Source organism: Canis lupus, chromosome 6 (assembly GCF_011100685.1).
Source record: "Canis lupus familiaris isolate Mischka breed German Shepherd chromosome 6, alternate assembly UU_Cfam_GSD_1.0, whole genome shotgun sequence".
In the NCBI taxonomy this organism is placed as follows: Eukaryota; Metazoa; Chordata; class Mammalia; order Carnivora; family Canidae; genus Canis; species Canis lupus.
Window position 1 is genome coordinate 25,651,091 of NC_049227.1, and position 27,969 is coordinate 25,679,059.

At 49.7% G+C, this 27,969-nt stretch overlaps 2 protein-coding genes across 7 annotated transcripts in view; one reads left to right on the plus strand and one right to left on the minus strand.

The window, feature by feature from the left end:
- The first annotated feature begins 652 nt into the window (after positions 1-652).
- Positions 653-23,456, plus strand: GPRC5B (G protein-coupled receptor class C group 5 member B). 3 transcript variants are annotated; one of them, XM_038540207.1, is made up of 4 exons: positions 653-793; positions 8,924-9,937; positions 18,681-18,793; positions 20,128-23,456. In XM_038540207.1, the coding sequence occupies exons 2-4, from the start codon at positions 8,932-8,934 to the stop codon at positions 20,215-20,217; spliced, it is 1,209 nt and encodes a 402-aa protein (XP_038396135.1). In that variant the 5' UTR covers positions 653-793; positions 8,924-8,931; the 3' UTR covers positions 20,218-23,456. The 3 variants fall into 3 exon arrangements, with proteins under 3 accessions (XP_038396135.1, XP_038396137.1, XP_038396136.1); XM_038540209.1 differs by having other exon boundaries at positions 20,148-23,456; XM_038540208.1 differs by lacking the exon at positions 653-793 and adding an exon at positions 2,038-2,310.
- Positions 22,088-27,969, minus strand: part of IQCK (IQ motif containing K) — a 130,345-nt gene continuing 124,463 nt past the window's right edge. For 2 of the 4 annotated variants that reach the window (XR_005360868.1, XM_038540210.1), the window contains one exon: positions 23,163-24,254. Coding sequence is in view for 2 of the 4 variants with exons in the window: in XM_038540210.1 (XP_038396138.1) it covers positions 24,199-24,254 (56 nt within the window). In the remaining 2 variants the exon portion in view is untranslated. Of the gene's footprint in view, positions 22,370-23,162; positions 24,255-27,254; positions 27,330-27,969 lie in introns of those variants that run through there. The other 2 variants (XR_005360869.1, XM_038540211.1) reach the window with 2 other exon arrangements.

The following is a 27,969-nucleotide window of genomic DNA, read 5'->3' on the forward strand; positions in this document are numbered from 1 at the left end:
GTGATGTGTGCCGCGTTGGTGCTGGAGGTTCTGCGTAGGGACCCAGATGAAAGATGCACCGTGTGAACCTGTATATTTGGGGTAGCCAAGGGCTCGAGCGTTGAGCGGTGTGTGCAAAGGGACAGTGACAAGTTGGGGCGGGGTGGGGGGAGCGGAACGTGCCCAGGTGGACACTCGCTAGAGGAGGCCAAGCCGCGGGATCCTCTGCGTGCAGGACCCGGTGCGTGTACGGTGAGGGGAAGTCACTGCTCGTGAACCCGCTTTGGAGAGTGTCCTGTACTAGGACACTCGTGGGAGTATCCCTCGTGTGTGTGTGTGTGTCCTTGCAAACGAATCAACTTGGGGAGATGTCCGGTGCGTCTGGACCGCTTACGGGTGCACTGTGAATGTGGGGGAAGTGTCTCCAAATTTGGGACCCTGAAAAGAGGTCGTCTCAGCGCTCCCTGAAAGGAGGGAGAGGACTGAGCGGGTGGAGAGACGCTGCGCAGTTGCCGCCGGGGGCCGCGAAGACCCGCGCGCGGGGCCGGGGCGGGGGGCGGGGCCGGATGCCCCGGGGGCGGCAGGGGCGGGGCCAGCAGGGCGGGGCCAGCAGGGGGCGGGTCGCGGCGGCTGCAGCGGCGCGGGCCGGGCCAGGGGGCGCCTCGCGCGGCAGCGGCTCTCGAGGGCGATGCAGTGAGCGGGGACCGGCGGGCGGGCGGGCGCGCGCGGGGCGGGGGCCGCGGCCGCGCTGCAGAGATGTGACTTGAGGCCAAGGACCAACAGGAGCGTCGGCGCTGCGAAGCCGCGGGGGTCGGTGAGTGCGAGCCGCGCCGATGGGGTGGAGGGCGCTGCTAGGACCCCACAAACTTTTCCCGCCGTGGACTTGGGAGGATTGGGGAGTCCGCTTCTTGGGCCCTTCTAAGCGCCCCCCCCCCCCACCCAGGGGGTCAGTCGGCTGAGGGAGACGGGAGATCGAGGAGGGGGGAACCACAGTGCGGCGGGAGAGGAGCCGCAGAGGGCGGGCGGGGGAGGGGAGGGCTGGAGACCTCTAAGCCGGGGTTGGGGGGAGGGTGCTGGCTACCCGGACCAGGTGGAGATCGGAGTCTCAGAGCAGGGTCTGGGGGCGACCACAGGTAAAGGACAGCTGGGAGTAGCGCGAGGGAGTCCAGCCGCACCCGGTGACTCGTGCGGAGAGCCGCGGGCAGGTCCGGGGCCGCGTGCTCCGCCCGTGGGGGCTGACCGCAGGGCAGACGGAGCCTGCTCACGGGGGCCGGGCTCTGGGGGTGAGCGGCGGCACCTGCCGCAGGGGCCGGGGGCCAGGCTTGCAGCCGGCGGTGCCTGCGCACTACGGGACGAGGAGCGAGCAGCGCGCGGGGCGGGGAGGAGGGGGTGGAGGGCGGCCGAGCGGAGACCTGGGGCCGAGGGACGGCTGCATACAATGGCGAGCGGCTGGCTGGGGCTGAGGACTAGCCCGTGCAGTGGTGCCTTCGCTGCCCTTGCGGGACGCGGGCTCCCAGCCCCGCACATCCCGGGGTCCCCAACGCCGGCACCCGCCTGGGCCCCGGGGGAGCGGGGCGCCGACCTTGCGGTAGAGGACGGCCCCAGCGCGGCTCGCGAGTTCGTCCCCTGGCCCCCGCTGTCACACCCAGGCCTAGCCAGCCCCCCCGCCCCCCGCCCCCCGCCTCCCAACTCGTTCCCCGTTCGCGAAGGGGGCGGCTCCTTGGAGCGCGGACAAAGGCCCCTGGAGTGTGGCGGGCAGCGGCGTCCCTGCCCGGGGCCCCGGCCCACGCGCCACACTGGCTGCCCAGCTGCGCCAGGATGGGGGGTACTTGAGCAGAGCCCAGGGGGAGGAACCGGGGGTCCTCGAAAAGACGAGAGAAGTGAGGGGGAAAGTGAGGCACAAAAGCCACGGGAACTTCAGCCAAGGAACCTTGATTCAGAAGTTTCCTCGGTGGGGTGGGGGCCCTGGGTGGGTTTTGACTTCGAGTTAAGCTGCATGCAAATAGCATGTAAATAGAATGCAAATCATCATCTGTGGGGCGGGAGCCCTCCCCGCGGCCGGTTTTGTATCTAGGCCTTGGAGTGAAGGGTTTTCTGTGTGTTCCCTGCTCTGAGTCTGAAAAGGGGTCAGCTGAGTTGAGAAGGAGAAAAATGCAAGGGGAAAGAAGTCGCCATTTGGGGCAGGCAGCAAGACAAGCAGTCATGTTAGAGAAGCTCCGACTCCTTATTGCTGAACTTGGTCTTTGCGGCCGTGTACCAGCCACAGAAGTGAAGCTGGGGCACTACAGTGTAGAAAACGGACAAGCCCCCCGCTCTCCAGGCCGGGGCCAGGTGGGTGAGCAAGTGAATAACTAAATAAGTAAATAAATAGTAAGTAGATATAACTTCTAATTGGGGTAAGGGCTGCCAGGCAAATAACACGGGAGGATGTCCAATACAGTGATGAGGGTTGGCTTCTGTAGGAGAGACCGTTCTCAGGAGTGACATTTTTGGGGAGCCTGGCAAGATGGAGGGCCCACCTCTGGGAGGTCTTGGAGGACCACCGCAAGTGTAGGGCTTAGAGGTGGGAATGAGTTTAGAACTGAACAAAGGCCATTGTGGCTGGAGCTTGAGGCAGATGTGGAGGGGGTGGGTGGGAAAGGATGATAGGACCAGCCGGATCCCAATCTTTGGGCCGGGGAAAGGAGTTTAGGTTTTATTCTCCTTGGGCCAGTGAACCCTCGGAGGATTTTAAGTGGGAAGCCAAAGGATTGGAGTTTTAAAAGCTCCTCCTGACCTCAACACAGAGACTGAAAGCAGCTCCCCTTTCATTTTGCCTCTGGGGATGGCAAGGCGCCGGGAGCCTCCGAGGGGCTCTCTCTGGCCTGTGGGGACCGCTCTGAGCCTGTCCTTTCCTGTGAGCCCACTGGAGGAGCAGCTGAGGTTTTAAAATTCACATCCCACTTTGAGGCAGTTCTTGTCCACTTTAAGGGGCCCCCTCCCAGAGCCCTTGGCCCTATAAGCACTTCACAGCAGAGCTTCCTGGGGGTTCTGAGTTAGTCACATTTTCTTCTCCGAATTACAGCCCAAGAGGAACCATCCACCCCTGAACGGACAGCCAAGGATGCAATTTGCATTTAAATGATTGCTTTTATTTACAGGATTGGAGCTGCTTTCCATATTCATGGATCTTGGAGCTTGTGTTCTGGCAACCCTGTTTACTAACCTAGGAGGATTATTAAATTCAAGGGCCCCCAAATAGGCTGGTGGTCCGGGCAGCATTGAGAAATGAAGGTTATGAGATGGTGTCACTTGGAAAAGATATCAGAGGGTGAGATTGTGGGTCTGGGAAAGAGCTTAATGTCAGGAAACCTTGTAACAGTTTGATCTTGCAGAGCAGGAAATGCACCGTCGGCTATAACGGGAGTAGGCTGGGACGGAGTGTAATGCTGGGGTGCGTGGGGAGATTGGCTCCACAGCTTCATCCTGGCCTTCTTCCAGACATGGGGTGAGGGCTCAAACCAGAGGTATCATGTAAGGGCCTCAGGTCAGGAGTTGGGAGTCCTAGTCCCAGCTTGGCCTGGGAATTCCAGTGCGCCTCTGGCCAAGCTGCCTCACCTCTCATTTTCCCAACAGGAAGGACCATGGAATCATAATTGTCTTCCTAATAAACAGGGATCCCATACTCCCAGTGTGCCAAGCACCTTGCGGAGTATTTTTCATGCACTTTTCACACTGGCTTTGGAAGGCGGCACTATCTTTCTCTTTTATAGAGGAAGAGACTGAGGGTCAGGGAGGTTAAGTAATGCCGCATGTCACATAGTTATGTCTGGCTTCACTCCCACTGAGGTCTTCCACTCTAGAGGAGACGGATAGAAGTGTAAATTCTGTGCCCGGCATTCATCCAGGTACCGAACTACTGACTGCCCAGGAGTAGGAAAGCCCCTACCCCACCTGCTTTTTTTTTTTTTTTCTTTCCCTTCCAGGTTCTAGCATCTCTTCCACGTCGTTAGAGAAGATAGGTTTAAGATGCCTCTGATCTGGGCACGGCAAAGGGACACTGAGGTAGAGGCGTCCTTAGAGCCCTGCTAGGAGCCACTGAAGCGAGGCTGGGCAAAATGGTGTTTGGAGTGATTTTATACATCTCGCATCTCTTTTCTGGGTAGTGGGTAGATGAGGACACTGGTTCCCAAGAGAATGGCCAGCGTCTGGTCTCTGGGTGTTCTGGCTCTGACTTCTTGACAGGAATACCCAGTTTCAGGGCCCCCAGGCTGGCCTGGGTTTCCCGTGGGAAAACCATCTTCATAGTGAGGCTTCCACTTAGAGCACCTGCTTTGGGATCAGGTGAGTTTAGAGCCTCCCAGGGCAGACTACCACCCAGGGCATCTCCCTTTCGCACCACCTCAGGGATCTCTTTGGTTGCTGTGATGGGGGAAGCTGGAAACCAGTGTTGGACAAACATCTGGGTGAGCCCCCTTCCCACCCCATCTCCATGGCAACTGCTCCTCCTGGAAAAGCAGTCAGCAAAGTTCATAACCTCTGACGAGGGAATGTTTGCCAGTCATTTCTATTTATTTAACAGACAGCTTATATAAGTGCTTGCCCTGTGTCATCCACTGTCCTAAAACCTATTATTTTAATCCTCACAACAATGAGGGGTGCCGCTAACACCCCTGTTTTGCAGATGAGGAAACTGAGGCAAGAAAGGTTAACTCAGCTGCCCAGCGTCACAAAGTGCTGCTGGCAGGTGGCGGGGGCAGAACTTGAAACCCAAAGATCCCGCTCAGAAGTTCACCCTGCTTGATGAGGAGCGGGGCTGGGAGAACTAGGCCTGCGTGTGGCCTTTGGGCAGGCAGCACTGTCCTCACACAAGGAAACTTGCCTGCATTTTTTCCAGCCTCTGCAGGCCCCAGCTCGTGGAGAAATGGAGCGTGCTGCTCCTCCACCTGCCGGAGGCTTCTGGCCCCTCTGCGGCAGGGACGGGGAGGGGGGGGGTGGTGTAGACAGGGGATCAGGAGAGAGGGAGAGAGGGAGAGAAGGAGAGAAGGAGATAGCGTATTTAAGAGCCTCTGAATGAGTCACATTTCTGGGAGCCTGCCTGGCAGCAAAGGTAATTAGTATGTGAGCCGAGGCTTGTGCATTCGTTCACATTTGTTCATTCCTCCTTTTGAGGAGCCGCACGCCTACATCCCATGGGTTTGTTGCCATATATTCATCCCGACCCAATCAGCCTTGCCTGCGGCTGACTTGAAACCTCTAATCTGGCATTGTTCAGTTAGGGATTCCTGAAGAACTGCTCTTTTGGTGGGAGGGAGCACCAAGTGGCCCACCCGGCTGGATGGGGCTGACCTGACAGTGGATGCCTCCTGCTGGGTCTCTGGCAGGGCTGGTGAGGTGAACTCACTGGGGCCATGGCTCCTGGCCACCCCTGCTGCCTATGTCCAAGCTTCTCGAACCTCGGTGTGCCCAAGCATCTGAGCACACTTGGAGTTTGCTGCAGGGCTTGCTGAAACCCAGGGGGCTAGGCCTCCACCCCCCTCCCCATGAGAGTCCGAGTATCTAGTGACGCTGCTGCTGTTGGCGGCCTGAGGATCAAACTTTGACTTAAACCAGTCAGTCAGTTCTTTCCTCCATAAGACCGCAACCAGGGGATCGATCCCTGGGTGGCTGGGGGATCCCTGGGTTGCTCAGTGGTTTGCCCTCACCCCAGAGTGTGATCCTGGAGTCCCGGGATCAAGTCCACGTTGGGCTCCCTGCATGGAGCCTGCTTCTCTCTGCCTGTGTCTCTGCCTCTCTCTGTGTGTGTGTCTCTCATGAATAAATAAATAAAACCTTTATTTTTTTTAAGATTTATTTTTATTTATTTATGAGAGAGAGAGAGAGAGAGGCAGAGACACAGGCAGAGGGAGAAGCAGGCTCCATGCCGGGAGCCCGTCGCGGGACTCGATCCCAGGACTCCAGGATCGCGCCCGGGCCAAAGGCAGGCGCAAAACCACTGAGCCACCCAGGGATCCCCTAAATAAAACCTTTTAGAAAAAAAAGACCACAACCAGAACATCTGCCCTTCTGGGGTAACAGGAGGGGCGAGACCGTTTTTATCAATCCATTTGTTTAGCAGCTGGGTTGTAAGCCCTGCCCATGAGCCAGGCACTAGCAAGTTAGTGCAGAACAAGACAGACAAAACCCTGGACATGGGAGAGCGGGGGAAGAGTCCAAAAGGGTAATAAAATATCTGGCAATTGTGGCAAACGCTACAAAGACAAAAATCAAAAGTACTGGTGTAGAGCATAATGGGGACAGGAAGGACCTTGTTTAAGACAGACTGGCCAGCAAAGGGCTCACTCACCAGGTGACATTTCCAAAGTCCTGGTCTGTAGTAAGGGCCCAGGTAACAATAGTACAATTGTTTGCCCCCTGGCTCCACCACTTTCTAGCTGTGTGACCTCGAACAAGCCAGCTGATCTCTATGTTTTATTTACTAAAAAATGGAGATGGTAAGAGTACTTGCCTCATAGTGTCACTGCAGAAAAGGCATTAATATATATGAAGTAAATGAAAGTATGCCTACAGCGAGGTAAGCATTATGAGCCAGTTACTGTCATTGTCCCTCTGGCAGGGGTAGAAAACTCTGGAGGGCAATTCTGAATTCCCTCAGAAATCCTAGATGAGCCAGTCTCAGCTTCATTCTGTGAGGCAGTCTGTAGCCCTCTTGATCATCCTCGACATTGTTTTGTAGAGTGGGGTGGCTGTCGTCACCTCCTGGCCATCCTTAACAATGATAATGATCCACAAGAGACAACTGGATCCCACTAAAGCTCCTGACTGCTATTGGTTGCATCTGCATGCCTGGACATTGGGCAGGGAGGACATCCTGGAAGAAGGAGGCCCCATGATGTGGAAGGAATAATAGGATTTCTTTGTTGGCAAGTAACACAAACCCAGCTCAAACTGGCTTAATCCAAAAAAGGGAAGCTAATTGGCAGGGTGAATAGTGACTGGACCAGGAGTCTGACTGCCAACATCTAGAGTGCATCCTTACCCCTAATTTGCTTGAGTAGAATACTGGGATGCATACTTAAGCACCTCTTGCCAGATGCCTTCTGTCCTGAACCTGCCTTCCCTCATCTATAGGCAAAGGTGACGATCCCTATAGCACAAGGCTCCTTCTCATTTGGCGGCATCAATAATTTATCCCACTCAATGGCTTCACAGCCAAGGCAGGATCAGAGCTGCTCCTGGGATCCCGTAAAGGAGCAGAGAGAGAGAGAGAAAGAGAGAGGTGGTCGATACTGCATTTACTTAAGGAAGCCCCAGGGATAAGCTGGAGCTGCCTGGATGTGGCTGGTTACAACCTCACACAGGGGTGGAGCTAAGACAATAGGTCCAGCTTGAGCTGCCTGGAAACAGGCATCAGAGCGGAGCTGTGTAGGCCATAGCTTTCTGAAGGCCAGGCTCCGTTCAAAAGCAAGAGCTGGTGGCAGTGGGGTAGAGGAAAGAGTCCTAGTGAATAAGCCTCTCATTCATTCAGCATTTACTAAGCATCCACTTTGTGCCAGCACTGTGTGCTACTGCTGGAGTCTACACCAGTGGCGCTGTCCTGATGAATTTGCATGCCCTCCCTCCCCAGGGGACATTTGGCAGTGTCAAAAGATTTTGGGGTTGTCACATTTTTAGGTTGGGGGAGTGGGTGTGCCATGGGCATCTAGTGGATAGAGGCCGTGGGTACTGCCGAACATCCTACAATGCACAGGACAGCCCCTCACAGCAAAGACTCCAAGGTTGAGAAACCCTGGTTGACCCTGATGAACTTAATGGTGTCCCTGTCCTCCTGCATCTTGCCGTGGAGAAACACAGGGAAAAGAGCAAGAAGGGAATGGGAGAAACAAAGTAAAGAGGCAAGAAAAAAGAAAAAACTATTAGAACAAAGAAAGAAAGAAAGAGAGAGAGAGAGAGAGAGAGAGAGAGAGAGACAGGAGGCTCTGGTGAAGAGGAATGGAGCTGTGACCTTGGCCAAGGCCTGAGAGGGTGACATTAGGTGGGGGTGAGGAACAGTTTTCCAAGCAACCGGTTGGGAAAGCTCAAGCAGAGGGAGGAGGAGGGGTAAGATGAGACTTGGGTTAAGCCCATTTGCCATGGCTGCTGTGTGGAGTCCAGCTTTCATGGGGGCCTGAAAGAGTGCCAAGGGGGATCCTGCAGGCGCCCTGGGAGAGGTAGAGGGTGCCGTGAGGATGGTTTCTCTGGAGGTCTTTGGAGGAGGTCTGAGGGGCGAGGGAAACGGAGAACCCAGGATGATAATTCATTTTGGATACACTGTGTTTGAAATGAGGGTATGCTTCTAGGAGCTGGGTGGTATGACCTTGGTTAAGTGTCCTGACCTCCTGGAGACCCTGTTTTGTCACCAGTGTAAGGACTGGATGTGCCCGGTGCCTGGCTTAGAGTGAGTCATAGGTAAATATTAAGCCGTTACCATCAAGAGGCTGGAAAGAGGCAGTGCATACCATTCTCAGCACAGTGCTGGGCTCATAGCTATAACTCTTCAGTTTTGTTTCCATTCCCTTATGTTTGAAGAGGTCAGACGTAGCACAGAATATAAAAATCAACGAATACAAAAGAGTATACAGAGTGAATCTCTCTCTCACCCTCTTCACCAGTCACTAGCAGTGATGATTCATGATTGTTGACTGTGCCAGATCAAGGCTGCAGATGGGAGCTGAAATCAGGGTCCTGTACCACCACCCCCTTCCCAGCCCCCCCTCTTTCACAGCCCCAGGGGCTGTGCTGTCTGGAGAAAGGGGTGCCTTTTTCTGATCTGTCAAATGTGCCTTGTGGGCCAGCAGGTTCCAAATGAGGTGGGTCTTAAAGTCAGCAAAGTGGGAAATCTTACACTGAATCAATCTTTTTCTCCCTCCAAACCCCCCTCCCAACCCCCCCCCTCCTCAATATTCTGGAACATTTCTGGTGCCAGAGAGAAAGATGAGAACCCACAAGGTGCTCGCCTTCCTCCTACTCTTTGTGATCGCCTCCGGGGCCTCTGAGAACGCCAGCACATCCCGGGGCTGTGGACTGGATCTCCTCCCTCAGTACGTGTCCCTGTGCGACCTGGACACCATCTGGGGCATCGTGGTGGAGGCGGTGGCTGGGGCAGGCGCCCTGATCACGCTGCTCCTGATGCTCATCCTGCTGGTGCGGCTACCATTTATCAAGGACAAGGAGAAGAAGGACCCCGTGGGCCTCCACTTCCTCTTCCTTCTGGGGACCCTGGGCCTCTTCGGGCTGACATTTGCCTTCATCATCCGGGAAGACGAGACTATCTGCTCGGTGCGCCGGTTCCTCTGGGGCGTCCTCTTCGCGCTCTGCTTCTCCTGCCTGCTGAGCCAGGCGTGGCGCGTACGGAGGCTGGTGCGCCACGGCAAGAGCCCCTCGGGCTGGCAGCTGGTTGGTGTGGCGCTGTGCCTGATGCTGGTGCAGGTGATCATCGCCATCGAGTGGCTGGTGCTGACTGTTCTGCGCGACGCAAAGCCGGCCTGTGCTTACGAGCCCATGGACTTCGTGATGGCCCTCATCTACGACATGGTACTGCTGGTGGCCACCCTGGGGCTGGCGCTCTTCACGCTGTGCGGCAAGTTCAAGAAATGGAAGCAGAACGGGGCCTGCATCCTGGTCACAGCCTTCCTCTCTGTGCTCATCTGGGTGGCCTGGATGACCATGTACCTCTTTGGCAACGCCGAGCTGCGGCAGGGAGACGCCTGGGGCGACCCCACCTTGGCCATCACGCTGGTGGCCAGCGGCTGGGTCTTCGTCATCTTCCACGCCATCCCCGAAATCCACTGCACCATCCTACCAGCCCCACAGGAGAACACGCCCAACTACTTCGACACCTCGCAGCCGAGAATGCGGGAGACAGCGTTTGAGGAGGACGTGCAGCTGCCACGGACCTACATGGAGAACAAAGCCTTCTCGATGGATGAACACAATGCAGGTAACACGGTCGTCACCCTGCTGGGTTAGGCTCTGGGCCCATGTGCCCCCAAAGGCCTCCCTTCTTTCTCTCTAGTGGGGATCCGTCCTCCCGGGGCAGTCCTGGCAGATTGGAGCCCACAAACATTGGCCTCTGCGCTATCACTGGCCCAGGGGTGGATTTTTATTTAGCATTTCTTCCTATCAGTTGGCAACTAATGTAATATAAAACTCCAGATTTCTCACCTCTTTGGAAAAGTCAGCTCTGGCAATGGTGGGTTGACATTCCCACCCGGCAGCGATTGTCTAGAGCTGATCTGAACCAGTGTAGGCTGGAAGGTGCTGCCGCTCAGGAGTTGTAGCTGCTCTTTTTGTTTGTTTGTTAGTTTTAATTTTAATTCTGGTGTAGTTAACGTGCAGTGTTATATTAGTTTCAGGGGTACAATCTAGTGATTCAACAGCTCCATATATTACTCAGTGCTCATCAGTGTAAGTGTATTCTTAATCCTCATCACCTATTTCACCCATCCACCCCTATCCCCAGCCTCCTCTCAGCTCGTAACCCATCTGTTGTCTATAGTTAAGAATCTGTTTTTTGGGTTGTCTCCCCCCACCCAGCCCCCTTTGTTTTGTTTCTTAAATTCCACATATGAGTGAAATCATTACGTCTTTATATCATTACATTATTTGTCTTTCTCTGACCGGCTTATTTTGCTTAGCATTATAGATCCTTCTGTAGATCCACCCATGTTGTTGCAAATGGCAAGATTTCATTCTTGTTTAAGGCTGAATAATATTCCATGATACATATACCAAGTTTTCTTTAGCTATTCATCTATTGATGTACACTTGGGCTGCCACTGTGGTAGACAGTATGGAGGTTCCTCAAAAAATTAAAAATAGAACTACCCTATGATCCAGTAATTGCACTCCTGGCTATTTACCCAAAGAATGTGAAAATGCTAATTTGAAGGGATATATGCACCCTTATGTTTACTGCAGCATTGTTTATAATAGCCAAATTATGGAACAGGCCAAGCGGCCGTTCCTTTAGGTGGGGATCCATTTTGTGTTTACCACACTCCCCACCACTCCCCTATTGCTCCCCAACCCGGCTGCTATAACATATTACCATTAATTCCCTGCTACCTAGAAGTGTTTGAGTTTGTAGTCCAGGTCCTAGATGGATGCAGGGCATACTGGGGGCAACGCTTGTGTCTCCTCCCCACCTCCGCCATTAGGTGTGTATGAATTGATCCCTGGAGTCAGATTCCCAGACTCAAATCCAGCCTCTGTACTTCCTAGATGTATGGCTTTGAGCAAATTGCTCTACCTCTCTGAGCCTCAGTTCTTCCCATCTGTAAAAGAGAAATAATGAGAGAATGCACCTCTAACGCTGTTGTGAGAGGTAACATACTGAGGGATCTGGCATGCTGAATGTGTGTCTTGGTTGGGTTCCCAGGACCTGGCATGCTGGATGTGTGTCTTGGTTGGGTTCCCCTGAAAGCAAAGCCTGAGACTTGGGTGCAGCTGGCTTACCTGGGAGGTGTTCCCTGCAAAGGAAAGGGGAGGGATAATGAGACCAGGAAGCCAGAAACAACCAACAAGTACATCAGTGGGTTGGTGACTGCTGTAGTAAGCTGGAGCTTGGACCTGACAGGGATGCGTGTAGAACAAGCCTCAGACTTGATCTTTCAGATCAGGAGCCTGCGGCATTTGCCACCAACTCCTCAGTCACCCACTGTCATGTATGTCCTTTGTCTCCCGCTCTCATTGCCACATCCCCCATTACCCTGGCCAAATAAGTTCTCTTGGCTTCTGAGAGACTTGCTGGACACTAGAGGTGACAGCTGTCTGGGTACCCAGGACTGTCTGATACCCCTGCAGCAGGATTCAGAGGTGAGCTTAGAGGATGTGGTGCAGGCACTCGAAGCCCCTGCTTTAGATGCTTCAGAAGTATCTCTTCGAGTCATTACTTCAAGTGAGTCTGCTAGGTTCCCAGCATTTGAGATTAAATAAAATCGCCTTTTCTCAGTTGCCTGAAGATAGATCAGGGGCTCTAATAATGACCACATTAATAGTAGTAGTAGCCACAGCAGGAGTAGTACTGATTACTTAGCTGTTGTTTATTGAGCGCCCCTGTGTGCCAGGTATTATTCTAAGTCCTCAACTTCCCTTGCTGTACCCAGTGAGGTAGGTCCTGATATTATCCCCATCTTATAGATGAATAAATGGAGACTCTAAGAGGTTCAGTAACTTGCCAAAGACATACAGCTAGGAGATGGTCCATTCCAAATGGTCAGGGTCCCCTTTCAGTGATGCTCACCCAGGCAGCTGGGCAGTGTTCACTGGCCAGACATGACTGCGGAGTCCACCTTCCTGGGTTGAGTGCTGAGTGTACCCTACCTGTCCCCTGCAGGCAGGGAGAAGCACATCGAGGCATCAGATCCTCAAAGGCCACCCGGAGCCCTCCCCACCTGGATGTGCCCAGTTTCCTCTGTACCTCCAGCTCCCGACCAGACCAGCAGTAGGGAACACCAATGGCCTCAACTGTGGATGAGGCTAGAAACCCTGGTGTGGTCTTTATCAGAGCTGTATCGTTCTTGTTAGAAAGTCCCAGGCCAGCAAGCCCATGTTGTCAAAGGATTTAACAAGAATGAGCATCAGCTTTGGTGGCGCTGGCTCCCCATGTTGCCAGGACAAGGGGGGTCAGGATGGAGTCATCACTGTGAGCCCAGAGGGCCCTCCAGGGAATGTCATGAGCAGAGGTCAGGAGTCTGGCTGGTTCCTGGGGTCTGGTGGAGCCACCTCTTCCCTGGCTCCCCCTGGAATAGGGTCCTCTCTATATGAGACCCTTGGACTCCCCCTGGACCTAAAAGGTAGTAGGAACTTCTGAAATGGGTGTGCATTTTTGTATACTCACTGCAGGATTTTTGTCTATCACTTCATCAGACTCTGAAAGCTGTCTGTGACCCCCTGGAGGTCAAGAATCCTTGGTATTAAACCTGATGGTCTAGTTTACTTGCAGTGAAATGGGGATGCTATAACTACCAAAGTAGTAGGGTCTTCAAAAGTAAGGATGACTAACCTTTCATAAGTGCTTACCATGGACCGGTTACCATTCTGAACATTTTAGTGGCTAATCTCATTTAATCCCTACAATAACCCATTAAAGTCCATTTTGCAGATAGAAAACTGAGGCACAGAAGGGCTATGCATCTTACCTAAGAGGCAAAGCCAGGGCTTGAGCCCTCACAGGCTCATTCCAGAGCCCTGATGCTTGATTAGTCTACCACAGAATTACTTACCTCTTCCCAAAGCACTTTAGTGACCCTTGTCTCACAGATGTTCAGAACAACTTTGTGCATTGAGGAGACAGGGTTTATCAGTTCCATTCATTTCCTGCAGAGCAGGAAACCAAGGTCTAGGCGGTATCAGGCAACTTGTTTAAGCTCACACTCTTAAAAGCAGGGAGGGGGGAAAGTTGGTTTTCCCTACATGCATCTTTTCTTGTGACAATGCAGCCAGTATGTTCTATCCACATAAGATCCAGAGATGAAAGTTATCTAGGACCCAGGTCAGTACCAGCAGTACCAGGGCTGGCACGCTGGGTGATCGGGGCATCTAGAGGTGCCCCACGCCCCCAGCTATTTCACACTGTGGCACATTCCAAAGCCAAGTAAGTTGTCTTTCTGTCCCCTTTCTTTTCCAAAATAAAAATAGCTTTTATCCTTCCCTTTTGATGACAATAGCTATAATAATCACGTAGACGTTTCAGCAAGTAAAAATAACAAAAATTGCTCAGAATCCCATTTGCCCAAAGGCAGTTACTGCTGTTTGTGCCCATCTTGCCAGACATCTCTTGGTGAGCACACATAGTCTCTCTACCTGTCTCCCTCTCTTCCTCTCTCTCTCTCTCTCTCACACACACACACAGACACACACACACACCAAACCCATAGAGCTGTACTTAACCAAACTATACGTTAGAATCACTTGGAGGAAAAAAAATCACTTGGGCAGCGTAAAAAAAATTTACCAGTGCCTACCCCCCATCCCGGTTCTGACTAAATCTGTTTGGGTTTAGGTCTTTTGAGCTCACCAAGTGACTTGACGATGTAACCACTGATCTAAGTACTGCTCTGCAGTGTTTGCTTAAAGCAATATTGTATCATGGATTGAGGCCTCTCCAGGTCAGCGACTACAGAGTTCTGGTATCCTTTTCATGATGCAGAGCTTTCCTTGGGCACAATAATTTATTTTTCTGATCCTCCGCTGGTGAATATTCCACTTGTTTTTGGCCTTCTGTATAAGCAGAGCTGCAGTGAACATTCATCTTTGTGCCCTTGATCAATTAACTTCTTGGGAAAAAAAAATTCCTAGACACGTGTAAGAGCCTGCATCTTGAAATCTTGATGTATAGACTGCCAGCAGCCCCCTCTAAAAGTTAAACTAATATACTGCCCCCACACCACTTAATAACTGTAGGAGAGCCCCATTTCTTCACCAACCTTGGATGTTATCAGACTTTAATAGCCCTGTTTTGGATCATCCCAAACGTGTCCCCACCAAAATTCACATGGGACCAGACAGGTGGGCCTTTCCCTCAGAAAGCTCACGGAGGCTAATTTGGCATCCCGGCTAGGGATTGCCCTTGTTCTAGAAACTGTTGCTTTGCTGGCTGGGGAACATCTGGGCATGCTCCCTTGCCATTGTGAGAACAGCTGTTATTTCTTTGGTGCTGACCTCAGCCAGCTTGTATTTTAGGGAACCAGGCCCCACTGGGGGCCTTGCCCAGGAGTTACAGTTGGCTCTGTTTCTTTTGCATTTTAGCCAGCCAGCTTTTTGGGCCTCTTCCCTTGAGAGTAGATCCCTGACATCTTCAAGAGATGGGAAGGGCATTCCCAGGTGGCCTGTGGCTCAGTCAAGCCCCAGTGGCCTTTGCTTCCAGATTTCCTCCCCCAACCCCCGAATGAGACCCCAGGTACATACCACTTCATCAACCTCCTGCTTATTAATAAAAGTTATCATAAGGCATGAGGTATGTGATAAAAAATTAAAATGTACCAAAGGATATAGCACCTCAGATCACATCTTGGAAAGCGTTAACAAAGCATATTAAATGTTCACCTTCCAAAGGAGCAGTAAAGAAAAGTGTTCTTTCTTTTGGAGCATTTGGGGTTTCAGATCTCCTTAGGACTCAGGGCTATTTAAACTCTTGACTCTTAGTGACCTGGTAGAAGGCCCTGGATCAGCTTTGAGGGGAGGGCCAATCTAGCCTCACTTGCAGAGTCTGGATAGGAGAAGGCTAGCATTCCCCCTATAAACTTAGATTCCTGTGGTGACACTCTTCCGGATGAGCCCTGCTTGCCTCTCACCGCTGACCTAGGTCAGAGTAGGGTGTTAGGTAAGGCACTGGAGGTTGCAAGTAATAAAACATCTGATTTGACCTGGCTTAAGCAAAAACAAAACAACAAATAAATGTACTGGGGATTGGGCTACGGGAAGCATTAATTAGACCAAGGAGGCTTGAGTGATGACTAGATCTTTCTCCATCTCTTGGCCCTGTTAGTGGCAGCCCACAACCCTAGGCTTACATAGAATCCCTGTGGAAAAGAGGAACATTTCCCAGGATACTTAAGCAAAAATCCCAGAGTTGGCTCTGATTGGACCTGATTGGCCAGGTTGAAATCATATGCTAACCTCAGGCCAGGGTGGAAGGCAGTCATAGCCTACCCTTCCCTCAGGAGCCTCAGAATGTGGGAGGGATGTTGACCAGCAGAGAACCACAAATAACCACTACACAGGGGAGCCCTTGGGGCCAAGGCACCCCACAGATGGCCGGTAGAGAGGAGAGTCCAACCTTTGTTTCTTTGAGGAAAATGTGTTGGGGTCACATTCCTCCACCACAGCTGGCCTGGTCTCTGCATTTTAAGGAAAGCAGTGCTATTTAGTGTTCTCTCTTCAAGCAGGCTAGGATTTGAGACTATTAAAAATCCATGAACTACCTCCTCTGGCCCCTGGTGCCATTCCCTGGCTCCCCTTTCTCTACTTCCAGGGAAAGGTGTCTCCTTGCTCAGCTCATGCATAATGAGCTGCTTGAAAGCTTGGATGGAGCTGCTAAAGCAAAAGAGGTTTACCTACATCTGGAAACATTCATTCCTCACCCTGCCTCAGTTTCTCTGGTCCAGCTTGGGCTGAGCTGCCCCTCTCTGAATGTCAGTTAAACTCAAGTTGCTTCTGGGGTGCCTGGATGGCTCAGTGGTTGAGCATCTGCCTTTGGCTCAGGTTGTGATCTTAGGGTCCTCAAATCAAGTCCCGCACCAGGCTCCCAGCAGGAAGCCTGCTTCTCCCTCTGCCTATATCTCTGCCTCTCTGTGTCTCTCATGAATAAATCTTAAAAACAAAAACAAAAACAAAAAAACCTCTCAAGTTGCTTCTAAGTAAGTGTGATAGTTAAAAACAGTATCTGAAGCCAGTATAGCGTAAGAACACAGATTCTCTGCCTGGGTTTGAATGCTGGTTTTGCTTCTTTACAGCTGTGTGACCTTGGGCTAGTAACTTAATCTCTCTGTGCCCTGTATAAAATGGAAATAATGACCCTATCATGCTATGAAAATTAAATGAGTTAATACATGAAAGACTGGGGCACCTGAATGGCTCAGTGGTTGAGCATCTGACTTCGGCTGTGGGTGTGATCCTGGGGTCATGGGATCGAGTCCCGCATTGGGCTCCCTGCAGGGAGCCTACTTCTCCCTCTCCTGTGTCTCTGCCTCTCTCTCTGTCTGTCTCTCATGAATAAATAAATAATCTTTAAAAAAAATACATGAAGGACTTCTCACACTCCGTATAAGCAGTAGAAGTATAAGCTGGCCTAGCTGCTGGCCAGCTATCTGCAAAGGTTCACTCTATTACTAAGGTGATTTTGGTTCCTGCCTCAAGTAAAATAAAAATCCCAAGCTCTCTTCTACTTTTCAGCCCGAAAAATGACTCTCTGTAGAGAAGACTTTTTTTCCTTTTTTTAAGATTTATTTGTTTGTTAGAGAGAGGACTCATGAGCTGGAGGAGGCACAGCGGGAGATGGACAGGCAGACTCCTTGCTGAGTGTGGAGCCAGGAGGCTGCTGTGCCATGGGGCTTCACACAGGGGCTTCACACAGGGCTCGATCCCATAACCCTGAGGTCATGACCTGAGCCGAAATCAGGAGTCCAGCCGCTCAACCGACTGAGCCACCCAGGCACCCCTCTTCAGAAAAGACTTTTAAGTGAGTCTTTTCCTAGCAAAGCAAGATTAGTGCCTTCATGAGAATGAAAATAATAGAGAGTCCGTGTCACAAATGAGATGGACTTTTGTTTTTGGAGTGCTCCTGCATTCTGTATTAGTTTTTAATGGACTATTTTTTTTAGAGCAATTTTAGTTTTCCAGAAAAATTAAGCAGAAGCTACAGGGAGTTCCCACATGCCCCTACTCTTAACAGCTTGCATTAGTAGTACATTTGTTACAGTTGGTGATTCAGTATTGATAATGGTATTATTAACTCAAGTCCAAAATTTACATTTTAAAGCTCATTCTCTTCTGTTTGTACAGTTCTATAATGTTGGCCGTGTACCATTCTAGTATCATAAAGAGTAGTTGCTGCCCTAAAAATGCCCTGTCCTCCAGCCTATTCCTCACCACCGTCCCTACCCCCATCCCTACCCAGTCATTCATCTTTTTACTGTCTCTGTTCTTTTGCCTTTCGCAGAATATCGTAGTTGGAATCACACACAGCCTATAGCTTTTACAGACTGGCTTCTTTCACTTAGCAGTATGCATTTGTTTCCTCCAGCTCTTTTTGTGTAATTTGGGTTTTCTTTACAAAAAATGGAAATTTAGACTTCTAAAAACACACAGCAAATAAGAAACACTATTTACCCACCTTTTTTTTTTTTAAGATTTTATTTGAGAGAGAGAGCAAGAGATGGAGTGGGGAGACAGAAGGGGACTGCCCGCTGAGCAGAGAGCCCCACAAGGGGCTCTGGGGACTCCAGGATCATGACCTGAGCCTAAGGCAGACAGATACTTAACCCCCTGAGCCACCCACCTTTCTTAGGTTCGTTAAAAAGTGCTGACATAGTCTCCCATCTTTGCTACAGCTGTCTCTTTTTTCCTGTTCAGAAATGCCCTTCCCCGGGTGGTGGGAGTCCCTGGGTTGTCTTTCCGGTCACCCTCCCATGAAGACGGCCTCTGTCGTGTACTCTGTCCACATTCCTAGGGTTGTCTGCCTCTGTGTATCCAGAAGTGGTGAATAGGGTTGAACAGTGTGATGTTGAACTTGACACGAATGACCTGGTATGCTGAGAGAGGAGAGCTTTGAGGCTTGCAGAGGTGCTTCTCTGTCCCCCGCACCGCCCCCCCCCCCCCCCCCGCCCCCGGGGCCTGCAGGGGCTGCAGGGAGGGGGTGAGTGGCGGAGGAGAAGTAGAGGCTCAACCCTGCCCCCCACCCCAGCAGCCTGTGCCCTGGATTCTACAAACTTCCCAACACCACTGAGATGGGTCATGCTCCAAGAGAGCCAGAGAACAAAGCCCCTTTGTGACTTTTGTTTTGAATCTGGCTTGTGACAATGGGGAGGGGTGCGGGGAAGGGGGGTGCAGAGTGTGTGCTGGGGGGCATGGTGTTGATTCAGGGGAAGAAAACAAAATTGTGGGTTGTTTTTTTTGTTGTTGTGTGTGTGTGTTTTGTGTTTTTTTGGGGGTGTTGTGTTGCTGCCTCCTCCCTCCCTCAGCTCTCCGAACGGCGGGATTTCGCAATGGCAGCTTGGGAAACAGACCGAGCGCTCCGTTTAGAAGCAATGTCTATCAGCCCACTGAGATGGCCGTTGTGCTCAATGGAGGGACTGTAAGTATCAAGAGGTGATGTTATGGCCTGAAGCCCAAGAGTGGTCAGTGTTGGGGGGCAGCTTCAACGGGGGACAGACTGCTCTGTGGAGGCTGCTTTCGGGCGTTGCAAACACACCGGTTGTAGTTGACACCCCCTTGCAGCTAGAATGCATGCACTGCTTCCATTTTTTTTTCCTTCTCTACCCCCTGTTCTCCACGCACAGAAGATCCACCTATACTTAGTTAACCATCTGTGGATTCGTTGCAAAGAGTTCCTATGTCTTGGGGCTCTTGTACCCAGTGAGTTCTCTGGCTTTCATTTTGCAGAAAATGCCCACCCACCCCCCTCCCTGGTAGGTGACTTGTAGGAAAAGCCCAGAGTTGTGAAATGCTGGCAGATTTTGCTGACATCCAACCTAGCATACCCACCCCCAGCCTCCCAACCCCGGCTCTGTGCCCCAGCTGGGTACCGGGTTCCCCCACCTCCACTCTTTAAAAGATTTCTTAAGAAGGAGAGTGATTATCATTTCTCTCCTGTGAGCACAAAAACAGGTTTTACTATCTGATGCCAAACAGACCTTCAGCAGAATTGTCATTGTTTACATTTTGCCTCCGTGCAATTACATCATTTTGTTTCTCCAGCAATCCAAAGACACACTGTCATTCCCACATTTAATTTCCAAACATAGCTACATGCTTCTTTCAGAAACAACGCATAAGCCAGTTTACACATGTAAATTGGACTTCCATTCTTCTATCATGTGCCAATTCCATAACTCAACCTGAGCTTTTTTTCTTTTTCTTTTCTTCTTTTTAATGTAAGTTGGGGATGGTCTTTTTGATCTCTGGAGGGAATTTGGGTTTTTTTCCTGGTCTTTTGAATGGTATGCGAGGCATTGGTTTGCACTGGTTTGGAACAGCCTCAAAGACAAATAGACTCACAGATTTGCTTTCTGAAAACCCCCTGCCATCCCTTGGGCTGTTTTATTGTTGGGTGCCAAGAAAAGCCTGACTCGAAAGCATTTGGCCTGTGTGTTATAATAAATAATGTGAGAAAAGGGCCCCATCAATCACTCTTAGGCCCTCCTGGTCTCTTTAAGGCCAGTAGGTATAAAAGCACCCTGACCATAGAAGGCAAAGTGGGTGTCCAAGTGAGGAAACATTCATTTGGGGTGTGCGATTACAGATGAAGGGACATGGCCTTCCCAAGAACTGAGCAGCGCGACACACAGTGGTTGCTGCTTTTCTTGGGAATTATTCAGCCTGTTATGAAAAAAGCAAGGGAACTTATCTTTGGCACGTTGTTAACGAATTGGTTTCTGATGTTGACTTTGCAAAGCACAAAGTTTTTAGTGTGTTATCCTTGTTTCCAGATCCCAACTGCTCCGCCAAGTTACACTGGAAGACACCTCTGGTGAAAGACTTTTAAGTTCCAGAGAATAAGAATCTCTCTTACCGATTTTATTCCCTGGCTGTGTCTTTCTTGAGGGAGAAATCAGTAACAGTAGCCGAACAAGGCTGCCTCACAGCCGGGAGATCTAGAAATCCTACACAAGGGGATTTCGTGTAAATGTGAACACTGCTGAACCGAAAAGCTAACACCGACTGCCCTCCTGTCCCTCTGCCACACACACACACACACACACATACACACACACGCACGCACACATAATACCAAACCAACCTCAATCCCTGCAAACTAAAGCAAAGCTAATTGCAAATAGTATTAGGCTCACTTGAAAATGTGGCTGGGAAGACTGTTTCATCCTCTGAGGGTCGAACAGAACCAAATTCACAACCGGTGGGCCAGGCTGGTGTTGGCTGAGTATGGAGGTACCCACACCACTGCCCCCCCAGCAAGTGCTGGACCCCAGGTGGCCTCTTGGGGATGCTGTTTCATTGAGAGGGCTAATAGAGACTTTGCCACCAACTTGCCTGTTGGTTTGCACATTTCAAGGGGGTCAGGAGCAGTTAAGGAGTTGTGGGTGGGATTCCAAGGTGAGTCCCAACCGAATCATGGGTGAGCTTTACAGCCAGTAGTGGTGGAGGGACCCTGCCTGGCGTGTGCCAACGAAGAAAAGGCTATCTGCGAGTCGAAGTGGCCATCACATTTAGAAAGTGGTGACCTACAACTGTTCCCTCTATGGGCCTCCTGCTGCAGGTCTGCGGCAGGGAAGCACGCCCACCTCCCTCCTTGGTGGAGCCATAGCGATATTCCTGCTTGGGGCAGCAGTCTCTCTCGCTTGATGAGCTCTCTCCACTTGCCAATGCTCCCCTGAGCCCTTTCCCATGTTTTCTCCCACGTTCATTGCAAAAGCTCAGATGGGCCATCAGCTTACAGCCCCCGCCCCGGGTTTGGCAGGCCAGAAGGCAGTGCCACAGCAGATTTTCCATGATGATGTCATGTGGCACGGCATCCCAGGGGAGAGATGACACTCTGCTGCCTAGCATGCAGTGAGTTCTTGGATGTTATACATTGACAGAGTGCAAGTTCTGGGGGGAGAAGGGAGCACTCAAGGGGCTCTTGCTGCTTTTGGAGGGTACGTGGGACATGTTTTGACTTGGTTTTCTGTAAGTTCCATGAAAATGGTTCTCTTCAAAGCCCATTGTTTCTGTCATGGTTTCCATCTGTCCTAAGCAAGTCATTCCTTTGTTATTTGGCATTTCGAACATCTCGGCCATTAAAAGCCCCCATATTCTCTGCACTGTTTGGCCAGCATAATCACTAGCAGTGATTCAAAGCAAAGAGTTTGAACCTGACGGCATGAAATGTATAAATGAGGGTGAGTCCTTTGGCATATACTCTAATGACTATATTGCTTTTTCTATAAAACAACCCATAAGCCTTTAACCTTTAAAGAAAATGAAAAAGGTTAGTGTTTGTTGGGGGGGAACTGACCTCTTCATAAGCCAATATGTCTGAGCTGTTTTAATAAACCTTCTGATTTTTCTCAAGGCCCTAGTCTCTGCTGTGTCCCGTCCTCGCCACAAACCCCCTTCCCCCATCGCCCGCAACCTTGCAGAGCTGTGGGGTACAACGAGACCAATTTGGCCATCCCTGTGTGGCCTTCCTTCGAGTTTTCCTTCCAGCTAGCGCATTTCCTTGTGTTGCCACGCATGAGGAAGATAAAGCATGGCACCAGAATGCCACCCCTACCTGACCTTTGGGAAACAGCCCCCGCCCCTGCCCAGAGCATGTGCTTGCTTCTAGAGAACCAGATTCCAATCCTCTCTTGAGGAGTGTTGTTGGTGGACTGGAAACCTGGAGTACTGGGGATGGGAGGGAGGCAAAGACGCTAAGACCTGGGGTAGGGATGGGGGTGGTTGCATGCAGACCCAGTATTCTGAAAATACAGAAACCTCCAAACACCTCGGTCCAGTTCAATGACAAACGACAGCAATACACATTCTCGTGCCAGGAAATGGTTGCTTACCCCCGCTCTCTGGAGTCCTTTGGAGCTCTCTGATCCCATCAGTGATTCTGTCTGCAAGAGCTCCCCCGCCCTTGCAGAAGGGAGCAAATTCACCTGATCGTTTTCTCTCTCAGTTCTTGGTGGTCCGGGCCGATAAGGTGAGCACCGCGTAAATGGCATGGCTACAGGGGGAAAGTAACGTTTCACCAACATAAAGATGGAACCAGCTTTGAGCCGTGGGAAACCTCACTTTAATGAGATATCCTCCCCCCCTCCACTCTCTCTTTTTAAATCTCTGATACGTTATTGTGCTTCTGGGTTTTGTCTTATTTTGGCTTTAAAGTTGAGAGTGGGCTGGATGCCCTCCCAATGGGGCCAAGGTGGGGAGTGAGGGCAGAGAGCAGAGAATGGGTATTTACTAATGACTCCACCTGAAGGGTACAAAGGGACCTCTTTGCCAAGAGACTGTGGCCGCCAGCTGCCCTCACGGAGCAAACTTTAAATAACAAAATCAAACGGCACCTCTGTTTAAGATTTGTTTATGTCAACAACACTTGTTGAGGGAAAATGACCTGGAAGGAGAGCATCTGTGATCAAAATACCTAATTGTTAAGCACAAGTCTTTCTGTGTCCGGTTATTAAAATCACTTTGGGACTATAACAGCCACTCCTGTCCCCTCCTTTTAATAGAAAGTTAATAGAAATTTAATAGAAAGTTTAGTAGAAATTCTATCCTGAATTTCTCTACTGGATAGGGGGGAATGGGGAGTGAGGGAACCAGCTCGGAGAACTGACAAAGTGGGAAAATCTGGGGATCCCGTGCTTTTAGCACAGAGTCTGTCAGGGGCCCACTGAACGCGTGTAAACTTGGGATGGTCTTCTAGGTTGGCCAATGCTGAGTTAAACCCCAAACTGAAAGGGAGCGTTGTGGCTTTTATAATCCAATGATGCAATGATTATACCAGCTTACAAGAGTTCTCAGCAGGTGCTTTTTATTAATTGATGAAGAGCTAAAGCTCGTTTTTGATAGATAATATATATTTATTAAATGTATTAATGTGTGTTTTATAATGTACCTTTATTCTCCCCTGGCTGACTGTTGCATACTTATTAAAAAAATCGTTAAAGAAATTTCAAGACAATCAATGTGTACCATAAATGACTGTATATAAATATTACAAATTTAAAGGTTGTAAAGCATGGGCAGATAGGTTTTATTTTCAAAATGCTGTTCTTAACACAAAAATAAAGGCTTTACTATTTACTTAAGATGTGTGGTAGCTTGTCAAAACAACCCAGCGTAACTACTTGGCTTTTGGATCTGCCTGGAGGCTAAGTCTGTGGCATTTTGAACGGGATAGCCCTGGTTAACAGCAAACCACAGAACAAATGAGGGTAATAAGTTAGCTTTTCCATCAAATGGGGGGCTTTCCATAATACTTTGGGGACTTGACAACCAAAGTCCTTTGTCTGTTATTGTTGTCTGGGCTTAAGTGTCTCAACTTGTTGGATTTGCAATCAGAAATCAGAGTTAAGAGTCCATCTCCTTTGGAAATGGTCGTAGCCAATATGCCTTTTTTATGAAAAGAATACTCACCAGATAAAACCCACTGCAGAAGTTTGGGACTTAAATTTAAGTATCCATCTTTCCAAAGGCAGCCAGAGATGGGAAACTGGTACCTAAATTAGCACTTCACCATCTCTTGGAACTAGAGCTCACTGTACATTGTAATGACACTTAGTGTAGAAGAATATTCCTGAAGTACTGAAGAAATAATACTGGATAAAAGAATAAAATCTGGAGATAATGCAGGAAGTAAGATGAGTGCTCTCCTGTGATAAATTATACGCACTAAAGCATGTTTGCCACAAATCCTATCTCGTGTAGAAAAAATTCCATATTCACAGGCACCAAATCTATCCTTTAAAAAATCAAGAGAGGAAGCATAATTTGTACATTTTCCTCATGTAGGGTCATGGAAGCTCCAATTGGGAAAGGTCCCACCGGTGGTTAAGATGGTGGAGTCTTAGGTACAACCTCCTCCTCATCCTCCATTTTGCATTTCACTGCAAAAAATGAAAGAGAAAGTCAGGATAGCTTTACATACCTAGACAGACTTTTTGAATGCAGCAAACTTCAATGTGTGGTGATCCATGACACCAAAACCCACTGAGCACCCACTATGGCCCTGGTATCACGGATCTACTGGGGAAGAACACAAGGCCATTGTGCTCCAAGGACAGAATCTAAAGTTTCAAAAACACATCCTGTTCCTGGCCATCGTTTATTCCCCCCAGTTTTATTGAAAAATAATTGACATACAGCCCTGGATAAGTTATGGCATAGGGCGGGATGGTTTGATTTACGTATATGGTGAAATGGTTACTACAATAGGTTCAGCCAACACCCATCTTCCCATACAGATACAGTAAAAAGAAAAGGAAAAAAAAAATTATTGTGATGAGAACTTTTGGGATCTACTCTTAACAACTTTCCTATATATCACACAGCAGTGTTAGCTGTAGTCATCATGTGTACGTTATATCCCTAGGTCTGATGTATCCTGTAACTATAAGTTTATGTCCCTGGTAACAAGAAGTCAGATCTCTTTTCCTGTGAGTTTGGGTTTGGTTTGGTTTTAGATTCCACACATAAATGAGATCATACAGTATTTGTCTTTCTCTACCTGACTTATTTCACTTAGCATAATGCCTTCAAAGTCCATCACAGCCTTTTTAGTTTAGTTCAGCAGTAGGTCAAAAGTATGCTTTGCAGGGTGGGGGAACTGAAGAAAGGAAGTTTTTACTGAAGATGATGACAGATTCCAGGCTCTTGACTCAGCCCAGTCTGTCACCACTCACCTTGCTCCCCCCGCCACCCAAAATTAAAAACTCAGGATAACACGAGGGTGAATACAAGGTCAGAAGAGAACCTTTCCTAGTCTTTCATGGTCTGGAAAAGAATGTGATCTGGGGGATTTCCTGCACCAGCCAAACAGGAAAGTTAGCAGAACACAGGATAGCACAACTTGTAAGGGAAATTGTTCCAAAAGGTAAAAGCCACCCCCCACCCTCTGGAAAAATAGGGGAAACCAGGTGTGTGTGTGTGGGGGGGGGTCCTTTTAGAAAGACCCTCAAAAAAAAAAAAAGAAAGACCCTTTCGTGGTTTTTTTTGTTTTGTTTTGTTAAGATTTTGTTTACTTGAGAGAGCGCACACACACAATCCAGGGTGGTGAGACCAAGAAGGAGAGAATAGAGGATCTCAAGCAGACTTCATGCTAAGCACAGAGACCAATGTAGGGCTTGATCTCAGGACCTTGAGATCATGACCTGAGCCGAAATCAAGAGTTGGTCCCTTAACCGACTGAGCCACCCAGGTGCCCCAAGAAAGACCCTCTCATTTTTAGGAAGTTTTTGCTTCTAATGTCCAAGTGCTTATCCTGGACATTAATGCCTAAGGCATCTTCTGAGTAAGGTCTCAGGCTCAGGTTACACGAGGAGAGCAGTGTTCTATCAGAAAGGGTGTTGGGGCTTGTTATCATGTAGGACAGATGTTTGGATCTCACAAGGCCCAAGCACGGAGTGAGATGTGGACGCCATCATGTGCAACACAGTTGTTTCCTGTTGGAAGTGGCCTGAAAGCTTTCAGCAGCCCAGGCTAGCACAGCAGTCTTCAAGCTGGGGCTACAGAAAGACTTTCTAAGGGTACTTGGTCATGGTTTATTCAAAGAAAGTCACTCTCCAAATCCACCGTTTCCATGCGTGGACTTGCAGTTGATGGGTTTATAGTGATCCCTTTTCCCACCTCTCCCTGTCCTGGCATTGCCAAGCGTGTAAAAAATCCCCAGGTGCCAGACCAGGAGCCAATGTGTCCCCTAGAATCTCCTTTCTACGTTTAATAACTGTCAAAATTTATAATGTGTTTATTTGGTTTTGTGAACTACTAATGAATATATTAATAACTCAAACCAGAAAAAAAATATTTCTAAGATTTAGAACCTGTATTGCCTGGGAATTTTAAAGAATTGTTTTGAGTGTATATACTTTTTTTGTTCCATATACATATGGAAGCTCCATGGGTAACCACTGTGAATACCCTGCATGTGTCTAGGCCCTACTGATGACAAGGATCCTTCACAGCCAAGGATGCTCTACACCTCTGTAGGTGTTTTCCCCATATCCTGCTGATCCATTATGTGATCTGGATGTGAATGTTTAGCAACTGAGTGGGGATGGCAGATTCCTGACTTGTAGCATTTGCTAATTTCCACAGGCGATTGTAAGCTACCAGCCTGACCCCATAACACAGAGCTGGGAGGAGGTCTGCTCCACCTGATGGAACGGCTGCTCTGGGTCCCTATAGGGAGGTATGCAGGGAAACCTCAGGAGCAAGATGGTGCTCTAGGCATGGTGAGGGAGAGTAGCAATGTTTGCATCCCTGGGAACCTGTTGGAAATGCAAATCCACAGTTCCACCCCAGACCCACAGAATCAGAAACAGTGGAGCCCAGCAATTCTTAATGAGCCCCCCAGGTGATACTGTTGGATATAAGTTAAAGTTTGATCTACTGCTGCTGATTCTCTGCCCTGGCTGTGTTTAAGAATCACCTGGGCTGGGATCCCTGGGTGGCTCAGCAGTTAAGCATCTGCCTTTGGCCCAGGGCGTGATCCTGGAGTTCAGAGGATCAAGTCCCACATCGGACTCCCTGTATGCAGTCTACCTATGTCTCTGCCCCCCTCTCTCTGTCTCTCATAAATAAATAAAGTCTTTAAAAAAAAATCATCTGGGCCATTTCTGAAGCCTGTTAGTGCCTGGGTCTCACCTCAGACTTTCTGATGTAATTGGTCTGAAGCCCGGGTATTTATTCAAAGTTCCCATATGTTGCTACTATTCAGCCAGGGTTAAGAAACCCAGACTGAGGTTGGAGTCCCTCTAAGAAAACATGACCATAAAGGCCCTCAGAGCAATTCAGAAGAGCCTAGAATTCCCCTCCATGTCACAGAATTTAAGCAGTTTGAATGACCTCTCTGGCCTACAGCTGGCAGACAGGCGCTAGAGGCTACTCACCGCCAAAGAGAGAAGGACGGTTGGCTGCTGGGAAGAGTTCTCAGCCCTTGAATTTCTGTTGTTCCCCAGCCCTCCCTGAAAGAAGAATTCAACTGCTCACCTTTGTCCCAGTATTTTAACCAATTCCTGCCCATGCCTTGATAACCTGTCTTAGCCACCCCTACACTTGGGACTTCGCCTGGGGAAAAAACCCTTATTATGTCTTTCAGATTATTCCGATTATAACACAAAAATCTTGAGAAAGGAGAGCGGAAAAAGATGCTAGGACTGCTCCTCCAGATTGAAAGGTCAAAATACTATCTAGAGTTGATGGGCTGGAAATAAAGCTGGACATGGAGCCTCATAATGGAATCACCTGGAGAGCTTTGAACCTCTAAGTGCCCAACCTGACCCTGGTCAATCAGGTCAGCATCTCTGGGGGTGGGGACTGTCCACTGGTGCAACCACATTGGAAAGGCGGCTTTATCAAGTGAAACTGAGTTTGCATGCTCCCTGCAATGCAGCAATTGCACTCCTGTATCCATCCCCTGGGGAAACCCTTGCACACATGTTCTGGGAGACAAGGATTAAGACGTTTGTGATAGTAGAAAGCTGCAAACAGCCCAAATGTCTATCAACAGCTGACTGGATGAATAAATCGTGGTCTACTTGAAAAGTGAGTATATAGCAGTGAACATGGGTAAACCTCAGCTACACCTGTCGACTTAGATTAGCT

Coding starts and splice junctions, on each gene's coding strand:
- GPRC5B (XM_038540207.1), top strand. CDS start 8,932: ATGAGAACCCACAAGGTGCTCGCCTTCCTCCTACTCTTTGTGATCGCC. Junction 9,938..18,680: donor GATGGATGAACACAATGCAG/GTAACACGGTCG, acceptor TCCCTCCCTCAG/CTCTCCGAACGGCGGGATTT. Junction 18,794..20,127: donor TTGTGCTCAATGGAGGGACT/GTAAGTATCAAG, acceptor CAAAGTTTTTAG/TGTGTTATCCTTGTTTCCAG.